Source organism: Pyxicephalus adspersus, chromosome 2 (assembly GCF_032062135.1).
Source record: "Pyxicephalus adspersus chromosome 2, UCB_Pads_2.0, whole genome shotgun sequence".
In the NCBI taxonomy this organism is placed as follows: domain Eukaryota; kingdom Metazoa; phylum Chordata; class Amphibia; order Anura; family Pyxicephalidae; genus Pyxicephalus; species Pyxicephalus adspersus.
Window position 1 is genome coordinate 115,862,199 of NC_092859.1, and position 14,019 is coordinate 115,876,217.

A 14,019-nucleotide genomic window follows, 5' to 3' on the forward strand; every position below is an offset into this window, starting at 1 on the left:
GGAAGATTCATTCTGCTTTATATCAATTGTAAAATTGTGAGTGAAGAGGCTGAAAACATGAACAAATATGTCAAATGTACATAACAAGAAATTTCAAACTGATGGTATAAAAAAGGAAAAGCAGAATATAAGGCTGAGGAAACAATTGTTTGGTTACATTTTTTAAAACATTTTTTGCTTACCTAAATAGGCTTTTGTTTTCCAAAATGATTTTAAGGTAATGATGCTGCATAACATACCCATATAGACTTTGTTAGCACTTTTATGATAACATAATGATATGGTATAAGACCTTTTTTTTCTTTTCTGTTTAATAAATTGATGTTTGTATACCAACACAAGGTGACACTTTAGTTATGCTCATTATTGGTGTATGATGATCATATATGATGTAACTGTCAATGGCACAGATGCGTGCATGAGGGAACTTGAATGGTATAACCATTGTAAGACTATAACAGATTTATTTTACCTAGATTCCGTAACTGATTTGGCCACATTTACCAAGAGGAACCCAAATAACAGAAAATAAAGACTTAAAAAATTGTTTACCACCTTCTAGTATGCCCAGTTGCTAGCAGCAATGTCCTATTAATTTTTCTTTGGTCATAAAGTCCCACGACACAATAATATGCTCATGCAATCCATTTAATGCAACCAGTGTAGAATAACTTGGAGAAGCAAAAAACAGAACACAGATCCTCCTGTTATCAATCAAAGCAATCATGTTTATAACAATCAGCCTGACAAAGCCATATCCATTTCTCCCTTGTCCTATGTCCACTGACAAGACATTGGGTGCCCAGTAGCTGTGCAGTGCTCTGTGGGAAACACACACTCTGTATGAAAGCCTTAAAAACATTAAGATACGAGAAAGGCAGATTAAACTGCACCCCCTCTTATTAGCACCAGATGATATTTACCCCATGGCAGAAACCCAGTCCCCCCAACCAGATATTAATACTGGTCCCTCCTGTTCAAGCTTAGGCAAAGCCGGAAAAAGAAGAGAGGAACATTCTGGTGGAAGCTTTAAGTAAATGGGAAGCTACACACAGATGTATCTAGACAGACGAAGTGTAATACTTGGGTATGGTGCCTACAATATTATAAAATGTTTATGTATAGCAAACCAAACAATTATATAAATAATAATGAATGGCTTTCACTGGTTTTTACAGAGTAAATAGGGGTCTATATACACATGGATTTTTCTAGAAAGAAATATGCAAAAATGTTTATATGATCATTATTTTGGCACATATACTTTATACTCATGCTTTTAGTGTTATATTTATGTTTGATCATTGAAAGTTAGCAGAAAATGTTAAAATCTCTTCAAAACACAACATGTGTTACTTTGTAGTTTACTTTCAAATGTTGTATTTTATGTTTTAAGGGTGTTTTCAGATGTTTTTGTAATTTATGACTTTATTTCAGAATATTTTTTCCATAATTTTAAAATTAATTTAAGAATAGGTTTGATGATATTTTCATACTTGTAGAAACATTAGAATTTCATTTTCAGAGACATCATTTTACAGTTTTCATTATTCAACTGGTAAAACATTTCTCTCAGCTTCTATTCATTAAATCTCATCTGTATATATATATACAGCAAAGTTAATTTTTATGGCTTCCTGCATGCTTCTAGGTGCATCTGACCAGTATACTGTGAGGCCAGGTATGAATTTGGTGCACAGGAGAGCAGGAAATAATGCTTAATCAGAGACCAAAAATGCATTTTCAATTGCAAAAGAAGCTAGCAAATTATATGTGGTTAGTTATATATTTTACTGTTAAGTTTCCATATGAATTTTACATAGATTAGCCATTTTTGTATAATATTGCTAATTCAATGTAGATATGTAGATGACACTTGGCCAATTCTATACACAATTATTATGGAAACCCGTAAACAGGAAATTAGAGACAGTAAGAAAAGCGTGACAAATGACACAAAGTTGAAATTAAAGTCCTGTCTCTCCTTGCAGAAGCATGTGGCCTTAAAAACCTGGCTCCATGACATCCCTCTGCCAAACAGGTAACTGGATACACAACCCTGTCCATGAGGCTCCACAGGGGTGTAGGGGTCAGGATGTTGCGATCCAGTCTGAGAAGCAGCAGCCATCGCTCCATCTTGGGTACTGTAATTTAGTCTGCTTAGAGGGCAGCTGCTAGAGTAGCACAGTCAGAGGGTCTTGTCTAAGCTCCACAATGGCGATAAGGCACTGCAGGAAATGGGATTACTTCAGATTGCTTCTCCCCACTAGGGACCTGAAGCGATTATCATGGCAATAAGGCACACTGGATCCAGGTTGGTCACCCTCGGGGTCATCCATCCTCAGGTGCACAAGGGCACAGTACATGAGAGGACCCAGCCGGCTCAGTGATCCCCAACTTCCAGTCAATGGTCCCATAAATGACAATATACAAGGGGCTGAAGGAGAAGGCTGACCTTGCAGTCAGTGGCATTTACTAAAATCCACTGCAGGCCCTGCTTGTTCTGGGACAACACTGACCTAGGAGGGAGGATATTGGTGATAAATATTAGGGAAAATGTACAACATTTTATAGGGTTGGGATTCTTTTCTTTCTCCGGCTAAACCAAAAAAGCAATGTGAGGAAATAATTGCTATTTCTGAACACCTGAATAGACAAAATTCTGGAGTAAGTCAACTTATTTCCAAATTAAATGAAAACTATATATCCAAATGTGATCCCAATTTTAACTAAAATGTCCAACCAATGAAATCTTTAACCAAATATAACCAGAAGAAAAACTCACCTCAAATGCCAGAATAAGCAGTAACCCCTATGGAATATTACAGGAAAGAAAAGATGGAACTTAGCATAAACACAATAGGAAATACCCCCAGAACAGTCATACATAAATGTCACAACTTAAGGACAATCTTCCACCATGTTATATGGATGGCCCAGTTTTAATGAATACCCATGTGCAAATAAATATGACATTTGAAGAAAATGAGAAGCCCCCTAAAACAAACCTAAATAATGATCATTCCTGGTAAGATGTGACCCAAATAAAGAAATGCATGTTTCATTCTAAAGAATGCTGGTGGCATGGTGAGGGGTTTATTGTAAAAACACTCATAACCTCCAATAAAAATAAAATAAGAAATAATCAAATAAAATTTGAAACCCCAAATGAGGTATTACGGGATCCGCGTATACCTCTATATACCCCCAGATCTGCTGTATATAAAAAGTCCAGTGAGAGGGTGTCTTGTATATAGATATATATAGATATATATATTTATATGAGATATATATATATAGGTTAAGTCCTTTTTTTCTTCAAATATATAGCTAATTAAAAAGATGCATAAAAAGCGTCCCACAGTGGCGGCGGCTGGAACCTGCGGCCTCTTCCAGCCCAATCCATGGATGTTTCTCCAGGACTTGAGTTAGATCTTCTTATGGGAGGTGTGCAGCTCAACCCCGTTCCCCTGCAGACTGATATCTCTGTCTGACTGCGATCCCTTTATTTATGTATATTAAAAAGAAGGTGACATAAACACACAGTGGCCTGGCCTTGGGACCCTGTGACTGATCCCACCCCCCCTCAATTGCACAGTGAAAGAGGGAGGGAGGGATCAATTACTGGGCCCCACTGCACCGCACAAGGAGAGGATTTTGTGTGTTTGTATGTGCAGAGATTACTGAATATGACAGTGTATGTTATCACTGTGCATCTGATTTATCAGATAGTGTATAGTGTTTTCCATCTGTCATGGTGTGAGTCAAAGTCTGTGTATCAGTATGTGTTAAAGTGAGTGTGTCTGCATGTGACAGGCTAAATGTGATCATACTAGCACAGGTTATAGTTACTGTATGTGTCTGTGAACAGCATTGTGTTCCACTTTTACTGGGTTCATCACAACATGAACCTTTCTCACTATGTGCAAGACACTGTGTTTTCTCTAGGTATCCTGGTTTATGTGTGTCTTCAGATGGGTATTTTAGGTATTCTGTTGTGTGACTGTCCTTGTGTGTATGTAAAGGGATTCCTCCCCCCGCAGCGGTGCGGAGTTGCCCTCCCGGTAGATGGGACCGCAGCTCCTGACCGGGTCAGCTGGTGCTGAGTTGACGGAGGGCACGCTCGATGTTCATGCGATGACCCACACGGGTAACTCCCAGCTCTACAAAATCGTCCTTGGTAAGTGCAGGTAGATGTGAGCCCTCTATTTCATTGTCCTGGAACTTGAGCCGGTGTTCTGCAAGGTTTAAACTCTCTAGCCAGTCACCAACATCATACTTATTCCAAAGGGAAAGGGGCTTCTGCAGGAATGGACGAGAAGTGTGCAAGGGATGCCCAGAAGACGGGGAAGGAGAACGACTCCGGGCGCTGACACTCCTTACCACAAAGCGCACTTCTTTAGGCTCATGAGGAACTGAGAGACTGGAGGACTTCAGGATGGTAGGAGGTGTAAGGGTGTAGGAACGTGCCCCACCCAAGGGCTCCACCCTCTCAGAAGAAGGTGGTACAGGGCTAGGTGCCCGGCGAGTCAAGGGGTGTCTGGTCCCTGGACGAACGGTGTAGGATGTTCCATAGCTGCGCTGGGAAATAGTGTGCAGCTCTCCAAGACTGCTGAACAAGCTGTGATAGGGAGAGAAAAAATATAAGGAAAGGGAGCAAAGAGGACAAAGCAGGAAGTGGAAGAAAGAAAATTTGAAAAAAAAAAAAATTAACAGAGTGAAAAGAAGACAAGGGGATTGGGAAAACCATGTGCACAATGGAAAATTGTTATTGTAAAGAAGAGAAATGTGAAGAACACACAGGGAGGGAGACAAAAGTAATAGGATGGGGATGGTTAGAAATCACAAGTGCAAACAGAGGTTGGTTAGAAGAACAATATTAGGGAAAAAAAGTAAATTTATTTAAAGTGGGTGAACATGGGAAAAAAGGTACAGAGCAGAAAAAATTGTAGGAAAGATGACAGGAACATGAATTATGAGAGTAATTTAAGAGATAGGAGAAAAAAGAGTGAGCGAAAAGAAGAAAGAAAGTAATATGAGTTAAAAATTAATTTTCTAATTTCTTAACACCACATCCTTTCAAGTATCTCTAAGACCCTGTCCTCAGGAAACGTGAATGAAGATACTTGTGAATTAAATAAGCTACTGAAAGAGTGGATTAAGGTCAGTGTGACACAGTGAACTATTCAAGTGTTTAAAAAGCTAACAGGAGCAGTGGTAGTTACTAAACGGCAGTACTGTAAGTATTGGAAATGTATGAAAGTATCCTTTGCAATTCAATATAAAGTCATTTATGAAATGACTGTAGATTTGTCATAAATTGGCATGCCATTGTCATGGAGGCTACAGAGAGATATCAATGCCATATATGCACACATCATACAAACTAATGACAAAGACAAAAACAAAGTATGAAGTATATAAATGGTGCATTTTACAATATAATAGGTAGAAATTAGTATCAAATATGACGCACATCCTTAATTAATTAGTACTGCAAGTAGTGACATTTACCCAAAATAAACAACCATAAAATAATGTGTAAAAATAAAAGTCATTTTTTTCTGGAAACCCAATTGCTATATTATACTGGAATAATTTACAAAGTATCTTGTTTTTTTTATAACTAAACATAATTGACTTGCAGTAAAAAAAAATCTCTGCCTTTGCCTATTAGTTCTTAACTGTTCTTTGTTAGAATCAAATTAAATCATTCATCAACCTCCAATTAGAATGATAAATTATGAGCGATGAAGGACAGTGATGTTTATCAAACACTGATTACTGTTACAGATGACGAACCGTGTGGCAGAATAAGAAATAAGGTGCAATAAAAGTTCATCATGCCTCTATTTATCCACATTTCTACTTAAACCAACAAATTTAGGATACGGGTTAATATTCCTACAATGAAAGCATTACTCACATGGCTCTTTTTATGCTTGTGATGTAATACAATGGATTTGCAGCCTATGCCAAAACACAAGTTTCAAATTATTGGCTATAAACTCCATAATGAGCTGCATTTATTGAACAAAAAATCTAACTATTAGAAGAAGTATGATGTTCCGTTACAAATTTATAAATTATATATAAAAATATTTTCTAGTGACAACGATAACTCCTTAGCAGTTCATAGACTTGAGATGACAGTTGCATGACAATTGACTGGAACGCGTGACAATTTAATTGTTTATGGTGGCAAGCAGTGACCACTGGCTAACAGCTCTCATCAAACAAGCAGGTTAGAAAACCAGTTGCAAACATTACTTATGTCCCCAAGATAACGTGCTGTCAGTGTCTGCTAAGAACACTTTCCTGCTCTGTAAAATTTTACATAAACTTGGCTGGCCATGTTCTGCTACACTAAAGTTGGATATGCCCACCAACCCTCTAGTCCTTGAGCAATCACATGATTACTCCCCCTACTTTCTTTGCAACAAATTGTAATCCTTCATCCCTTGTCAAACTCACTACCTGTAACTCTGCAGTATCTCTACTGTAGGACCCTCCACTGACAATGTCATCAGCTTTTTTTGTTAGGGAAAGAAAAAATGTATTTAAAGCCTGAAATTCAGATAGATAAAAAAGCCAATGCAGTTGGGTATTTACAGAAAAATAATTAAACACATTTTTAATTTGTAAATATTGTAATCCCTGTAATATCAGACACTTGTTATTTCCTGCACAGCTGACTGGGAGAGGGAGGGTCAACATTAGAAGCCAATCAGGCTCTTCTGCAGTGCACATGTGCAGTACAGGAAAATATTTAGAAGAGAGCAGGGTGATGAACTCATCAATGAACTTCTGCTTTATCACCGTCCAGTCAGTAGGATTAGAATTGTTTCACTAAGGTGAGCTACTGGAATTCAGTGGCTTGACGGTGATGTCTAGTAACTATCACAAAACCTGCTGCAGAAAATTAAAAATTCTTTAGTAGGTAAAACAGTTCTCATATATGTATTTTAAATTTGTATTGCACTGCTTGTCGGAGTTCAGCTTTAAATATGCAGGGGGGTAACAAAATAAAAACAATGTTCATATAAAAATGTTAAAAGAGTTATTTAGTTTGATATGTTTGTTAAATGTTTGTGATCACTCTAGCATATCAGCAACAGCAAATAAGTGTGTGAATTTGTATATGTGCGTATTACTTAGGCTGTGCCAAGATTTTCTTTCTGATGTTTTCTCATAAATACTGAAGAATTACACTTACCACCGTTTAGTAACTTTGAGCCTTTGAGAGAGAAGTGAAAAGGGAGGAGGAAGATGGCAGCAAATATAATATTGTATACACAGGGCACACAGATATATCAGTACAAACATATGTTCCTTCAATGTACCTTACATCATGGTAAATATCTGGAGCAAGTTCATTTACTAGAAAACATTGTACATACACAACCCTTACCACTTGTATGTACATCAGCCCATGCCAATGTTTTCACATATGTAAAGACTTGGACATGGCTTGTTAGATATATTTATGGAACCAATTGTATGAGGGATTCATAATCTGTTCCTAAAGATCTTCTTTTTAAATGCATAAATGGAAGACATTTTCTAGTGCATTTGAGGGAAAGGGTAAGGACAAAAAACAGACTTCCAGATATTACTCCACTGACCTCGGAGAAGAAAAAGTCACAAGACAGGTCAAGGAGGAAGACAGACATACAGACAGAGCCTGCCGCTGATTGGTGGCTGCATGCAAAGACTTACACAATGAGCCAAGACCCCGAGCATCTGAGTGTCTGAGACGTATTACCATGCAATATGAGGAGAGAGGACAGAAAGAGATACAGAGAAAAAAAAGAAAGGAAGGTTGGGGGAAGGAAGAAGATATAGGGGGCAAGTCAGGGTAAAAGTTAAAGTTGAGGGAGAATGAAAAAAAAAAGAAAAAAAAAGGAAGTATAGCAAGACAGAGATAGAGGACATGGAATGAGAGATGGGATGGGAAAGAGAGATGTTAACATTGCAAAATCCAGAACAACTAAAAAACGATAGTCTCCTCTCAGACTGGCCAGAGGAGTTATTACCAAACTACTGTAAGACAACATGGTCATGGTCAGCCATCACACACATATAAAACAATCACACTGAGGATTCATGCAACCTTCACTTGATTAATTACGACTATCATCGATTTGAATATTTGATTTGTATATGTATAATCCATTTATTTCACACAAACTTATTTTTTTGTAAAAAAAAAAAATTGCAAATATTTACAAAACATAACGGGCCTGATAAAAAAAATTCTCCAAGACAGGAGAGGATAGAATTTCATGGGAAAACCTCATTTTACTTATTATTACCAGAGTTGAAGTCGAATTATACTACAATCTTCCAAATGGTTAAATTGCAATGCATATGTTGGTTTTTAAGGGCACTGGTTTGATTGATTTTCATATGGCTGTATTGGGAGAAATAAATGTCTTTCTATGCTAGTGTGGAAAGTTAACAAAATATTTCTGCAGTGGGACCATTTCAATGCAATAGCTTGATTTTAAACTAGGGTAACAAAAAGGTACTTAAATACAATACTTATATTAATGATGGTTATGGTTATAAGAATGACTAAAGTACTTTTGTTAGGTACTATTTAGAAGAGGTTGATAATCAGCAGTTTAAGCTAATCCTCTATTGATAACATTTCAAGATATGAAATTGCCATAATTGTCGAAATAATAATTAAAGGGCAGCTTTATAGCAAGCATAAAACTGTAAAGGGAAATGACAGGGGAAGATGGACTGCAGAAATGAACACAGGAATTGTTCATTTATAAAGTCAGGATTATAATGGCACTGGTGTTTTGACAATCCAGTATAAAGGATGGGAGCTACAAATGAGAGGTTCAATTAACCATATTCTACACAGCTTAACAAAAAAATGGGACATACAGCTCACACCTATCCCTAGGCGGTAGAATACTGAAGCCAATCTCTGGGTAAATACTAGAAAGTTTCCCTAAAAGGAACATTTACCCAGCAGTTCTCATACCAATATTTTTTCACTAATGTCTAGTACAAAGGATAGAAAAGCAACACCAGTGACACCAGCCAACTATATGGGTCACCTTTACTCATTATAACATATGACTTTTTCCTATATAGTCATACCCAACACTTGACCTTAATTCTTCATAAAGAACAATTAAGGGAATTCTTACTGCAGAAATGCCCTATATGGTGGATTGGTGTTCCTTATATATCCTGTATACAACAAAGAATAAGTCAGAAATACTGACAATTGGTATAAGTATTAAGTGTTCTTTTGAGAAAAACAATTGGCATTAGGTTAAGTTTTATACAGACCAAAGACTGACATATGGGCCACATAGATCATTTCTGCAGAATATTTATTACTGCAGAATAGACAATAGGAGTTCCTTCTGTAATAAAACATACTTACCTGCCTGCTTGCAATTTTCATTTCCTGGGGCTGTTGAAACTGAAGGAACTCCAGCACGCTTGCATGGGAGTTACATCATCCTGGCCCAACCAATTAGGATGGCCCAAGATCTGACACCCATACGAGGAACTGAAGATGTCAGTGCCCGTGACAGAGTGTGGACAGGTGATTGTAAGTAAAAATGTATTTTGTTGTTCAAGAGACATGCCTGTTCCTTCTGAAGTAAAGGATATGCCTGGTCACTATTTTTTCCTAGACCTGTCAAATATATGATAAGCTTATTGGCACCTGCTGTTAACTACAACATGAGTTCACCTAATAAACAGTTACAAACATAGCGTATAGGCAACAAAAAAAAATCCTAATCACGATGTAATCACTGGTCATTTTTTCATGTTATAGTTCTCCAGCTACAGCAGTCATTTTACCAGCTGGGTCTCACTATGTACTTCTGTGTAAAATAAAATAATACACTGTATTGTTTTATCAATAGAACCTCTATAGGCTCTTTTCATAACACTGGGAATCTAACATTGCCCCAAACATTACCTTGTAGGAATCAATTACTTCCATTAAAACACATGGGCCTGGAAGATTCTCACAAAGGAAAGTATTAGGGAATGTCTGATTCTCTGCTTTGAAATTGGAGCCCTATGTTGTTTTTTGTGTTTTATTATATATAATATTATATTTTTTTTATTATATTTTAATATAATATTATTTTTATTATTATTATTTTCATGTTTTATAAAAGAAACACTAGTACAGTGTCCTTATAAACAGGGAATTTTATATAATATATATACAGTATCATTAGTTGTTTTAAAACACTGATCAAACTGGAAAAAAGTTTTGTATTTTTGGTTTTAATTTATTTTACCAGCATAAAAAAATTACAATTTTTAACAATGCCCTAAAATAGCATTGTAGTAGTATTTTGGGCACATCAGGTTGACACTCCTACCAGCTGAATTCAGAGATTTTAAGAATATAGTGTGCACATGAACCTGCAGTTATTCTCCTAACTACTTTGACTCCATACAATGTTTGCATTGCTTTATCATCCTTATTACTATTAGAATTTACTTTGCACATATAGGTACTTTGTACAATACCTGTCTGCCGGAAGCTGCTATTTTCCGATTTACAGGCTGTACATTAATGCAAGGGTCATCATTTCCCTCACACTACAGCCCTAGAATTGGAGGATGCATGTTGTAAGAAAATGTCAGTTACAATCGGATGGTTATTTTACTTATTGTCTTATCCCCTCTAGTTACACCAAATTAATAAAATAAAATAGTATATTTTAGCATTTTGCAGTAATCCTTTATCAATGGTTTCAGTACATGTTATATTGTTAAGCCAACTAAAGGCATTAGTATTAGCATGTCCACATTGATGATCTGCCAATGTTTATCTGCAGGCACAGGCTTATGCTGTGCACACTGTGAGGTCTAAGGAAATGAGAGGAAAGCATGATGCCCAGGCTATTTGTGGCTATCTCCTCATTTCCGAAATTTTCAGGCAAAATAGGAGAAAACGTAATGCTTAACAAGGGAAGTACAGATTTCAATCCTAAAACAAAGGCCAATACATAGGGCAGTTTCTGCTGGATCTCTATTAAAAAAATTGATTCCGGTTAAATACTTAGCCATATAGGACAGAAATTTTCCAGGTGACCAGAATGTAATCTGCTTGTTGCATTGGCTTCTATAATACATTACACTCTTGTGTCATGAATAATAAAAGCATTTGACCGTTGACCGTTTTTTTTCTGTCTAGGTTGTAAACAGAAAGATACAGGTAAGAGGAGGCAAAAATACCAACAATAGGGAAAGAGAAACAACTGTGAGACCGACTGTGAAAGGGCTCTAAAATTTGTGGTTTTGTGTATATTAGACAGGGATATGGTGCTGCATATCATATTTGATAAAAAATGCATCTGTATGTTAAACTAGCTTCACATACATAGACTTTATATCAATTTTAAAACAGATGTAAGGCTCAGCCATTTACACTTTGCATACAATTTAGCATGCAGTGTATTTTATCTTCTGTAGCTGAACCGTTAATCCTAAAATCTCTCACAAGGACAACTATAGTTTTTATGTGGAAAACTAAATAACTATAAATGCAATACTTTACAATACAATATATTTTAGTCTACCTTCATTTATGTGTTTAAATTTGGCTGTAAATGCAGTGATTTATGCAGTAAATTTTACAGTGGTGGATGTGTGGCTATGTTTGAGGTATTGACCTGAACCCATTAATTTGTACTACAAGATAAGGAGGAATGATAACACCTTTACATTATCCTTACATAGCTAAAGTTTTTTGTGCCTATATTTGCCTTCCCTGGTTCTTTTATTGTGGACCCAGTTATATCATGATTTGGTCTTTGTACTTCTCTCTGCAATGCAAACAGAAGAAAGTAATGCCTCAATGTCACACTGAGCCTTCATGAGTGAAAGAACTAAATCTAATGTATAAAAGGTGTGGACTGGAGATAGTAAGGTTAAGGAGGACTAGATAATGCTGATGCTCTCCTGTCATGAAAGGATCTCATTTTCAGCAGCTTTTAATGCATACTATAATAGGCTTACAGTGTGCAGAGAGATGAAAGTAAGCAATTCCAGTACGGGAGAACAGCTAAAGTTCAGCTATATGTAGGAAATTACTTTTCAGAAAATCCTGATGTCCTGAGTGAATAGCCTAGTCTCCTCTATACTGTATGATTATGAGTTACACAATGCTTAGTGTGTTGCATTTTACTTATTGATGGACAGCTCCATAGATGAAACATTACAGCATTTTGCAGTTTACATGTGCAGTGACACTGCAGTACAGAGGGCAACATTAGTGTCCAAAAAGTGTGTCTTCGGACTGTACAAAGAGTAAATGCAGTTAGTTTTATTCTTTAAACAGAGCTTGTGTATAAAAGTAATTCTGAAACCTATTCTAAAAAAGTAGTATAAACCTGTAAGAACTCAAAGCAAGAACAGAATGAATGCTCACTCTGCATCAAGACCATCTATCGTCTACTATTGTTTCTTTCCAATCCTAAGTGTACGCTAAACCCAATATCTATTGACTCGTATATCTGACCTGAGGGTATATGTTGATGTGACATAATAGTTGCTCTGTATGCACTATGCCTGACAAACTGACATAAGTACCTCTGAACATTTGCTGCTTAAATCAATACAACTGGTAAAGACTATCACTTAAATTTACAGAATAGGTTTGCTTCAATTCTTAATAATTACTGGTTATATTGGTATAGATAAAAGGTATTAAATGGAGTATGTTTCTTTTCTGACAGCGTAAAAAAAACGCTAACAGTCGTTTATATACCTAACAATATTCTATTTGTACCTCTTCTCTTTCTTAGATTACATTAAAATATTCACATTAGAGGAGCTGTGACATGTGTTCTGTATCTTTTAAACATACCACAGCTCCTCTAAGGCTGTGGGAGCAGCAAAGCACTAGAGGTGAATGGGGAGCCTTGTCCTCATTTAACCCCTAGTGCCCGGGGATCCCTCACTGTCAGGAGGAGTCCCATGGCTGTGCTCATGTTATGAATAAAGCAGCCATGGGAATCATCCTGACATGGGATAACCTGTAAAAAAGAATGTTTACTACACAAACACACACACATTTAATAAAATGATTTAACATGAAAACCTCAACCAATTTTTTTACACATATTTTAACCCTTTCAGGGAATTAGTAATGGGTTTTATGTACCTCTATACTCATTCCCTAGGGTGGGGTAAAGGAGATTTGGGAGTCTCCGTATTAAAGGGGCTTCCAGGTTAGGAATAATAAATCAAGCATATGTTCTGGGTGAAAAAAGTGTTTCTAGTAGAAAAAATGTTGCTTAGGGCATCAAAGATTGTGCCCCTATAGGTGCCAGTGATGAAAATTCTGCCCTTGTTATCATGCTTTCCAATATGAAACCATCATGTATCATTAACTGGGCTAATAGGCTAAGAATAAAATCTTTACTAAAGATAATAATACACTATAAGTAATATTATGAATAAAAGATTGGAACAAGTCAGATAATTAGAACAGGATCAAAAGTTCCCCAAATCCTTTTGAAAAATAAATTGCTAACTTCCTATCAGATAAAAGTCTGTGCAGCGGGATATCAGTGCACAGCTCCCAGTAACATTGTCGGAGGTATCTTGCACCTCCTACACACAGAAATTAGCAAAGAAATTAACAATGAGTCTGTCCTGCGTCACCTGACAAGCTTTCTAGACGATGGAGTGCAGCACTGAATTAAGCACATTCTATGTCTGAATCATACAGAAAGATACTTCCTTAGATTTAATTCGGAGCTAAGTAAAAACAGTCACTGTATAATCATACAGTATATCCAAACTGACTGCTAAATACCGTCTTTTATCAATCTGACTTAAATTAGCAATGAGTTCTGTATCTGTAACATTTTAGATATGTATATTTCAAAACCATACTGGGTTGCTATTTTGAAGACGAGCCCATTCCCATAAGTGTACAGATTTAACACACATTTCCATTTTTAATCAAACACGCCTTGAGGCAATGTATAGCACATGAGTTGGTGTGCT

The 14,019-nt window shown here is 36.5% G+C and overlaps 1 protein-coding gene across 1 annotated transcript in view; it reads right to left on the reverse strand.

Moving 5' to 3' along the window:
* Positions 1-630: 630 nt before the first annotated feature.
* SHANK3 (SH3 and multiple ankyrin repeat domains 3) overlaps positions 631-14,019 on the reverse strand; it is a 181,501-nt gene continuing 168,112 nt past the window's right edge. The window contains exons 25-26 of the mRNA XM_072402006.1: positions 7,626-7,751; positions 631-4,621 (exon numbers count right to left, since the gene is read on the reverse strand). Of these exons, the coding sequence (XP_072258107.1) occupies positions 4,093-4,621; positions 7,626-7,751 (655 nt within the window). The 3' untranslated portion in view covers positions 631-4,092. The remainder of the gene's footprint in view (positions 4,622-7,625; positions 7,752-14,019) is intronic.